At 66.7% G+C, this 222-nt stretch overlaps 1 protein-coding gene and 1 long non-coding RNA gene across 8 annotated transcripts in view; one reads left to right on the top strand and one right to left on the bottom strand.

Moving 5' to 3' along the window:
• Nucleotides 1-7: 7 nt before the first annotated feature.
• Nucleotides 8-222, bottom strand: part of LOC108448905 — a 1006-nt gene continuing 791 nt past the window's right edge. Inside the window, exon 3 of the mRNA XM_017743306.1 lies at nt 8-169. Coding sequence (XP_017598795.1) covers nt 27-169 — 143 coding nt within the window. The 3' untranslated portion in view covers nt 8-26. The remainder of the gene's footprint in view (nt 170-222) is intronic.
• LOC108448906 overlaps nt 86-222 on the top strand; it is a 976-nt gene continuing 839 nt past the window's right edge. For 3 of the 7 annotated variants that reach the window (XR_001864987.1, XR_001864988.1, XR_001864986.1), the window contains exon 1: nt 86-152. This is a non-coding gene — a long non-coding RNA (uncharacterized LOC108448906). The remainder of the gene's footprint in view (nt 153-222) is intronic. The other 4 variants (XR_001864985.1, XR_001864983.1, XR_001864989.1 and 1 more) reach the window with 2 other exon arrangements.

Below are 222 nucleotides of genomic sequence, written 5' to 3'. Positions count from 1 at the left end.
GAGCGACACCGGTACCAAACCAGCTTTTATTGCCACAGGGACACCCCCAAAATCCCGCCCGGAATGAGGGGGGTCTGGAAGGTTCTGGAAGGATCCAGGAGGGTCCTGGGGGATCCAGGAGGCTCCGGGATGATCCAGGGGGGCTCGGGAAGGTTCCGGAAGGATCCAGGGGGGATCCAAGGGGGGGGGGCAGGATGGTCCGCGGGGCTCCGGGGGCGGGCA

The sequence above is a fragment of the Corvus brachyrhynchos genome, unplaced genomic scaffold (assembly GCF_000691975.1).
Source record: "Corvus brachyrhynchos isolate BGI_N302 unplaced genomic scaffold, ASM69197v1 scaffold1699, whole genome shotgun sequence".
Taxonomy (NCBI): domain Eukaryota; kingdom Metazoa; phylum Chordata; class Aves; order Passeriformes; family Corvidae; genus Corvus; species Corvus brachyrhynchos.
This window is presented reverse-complemented; position numbering and strand designations above follow the sequence as displayed.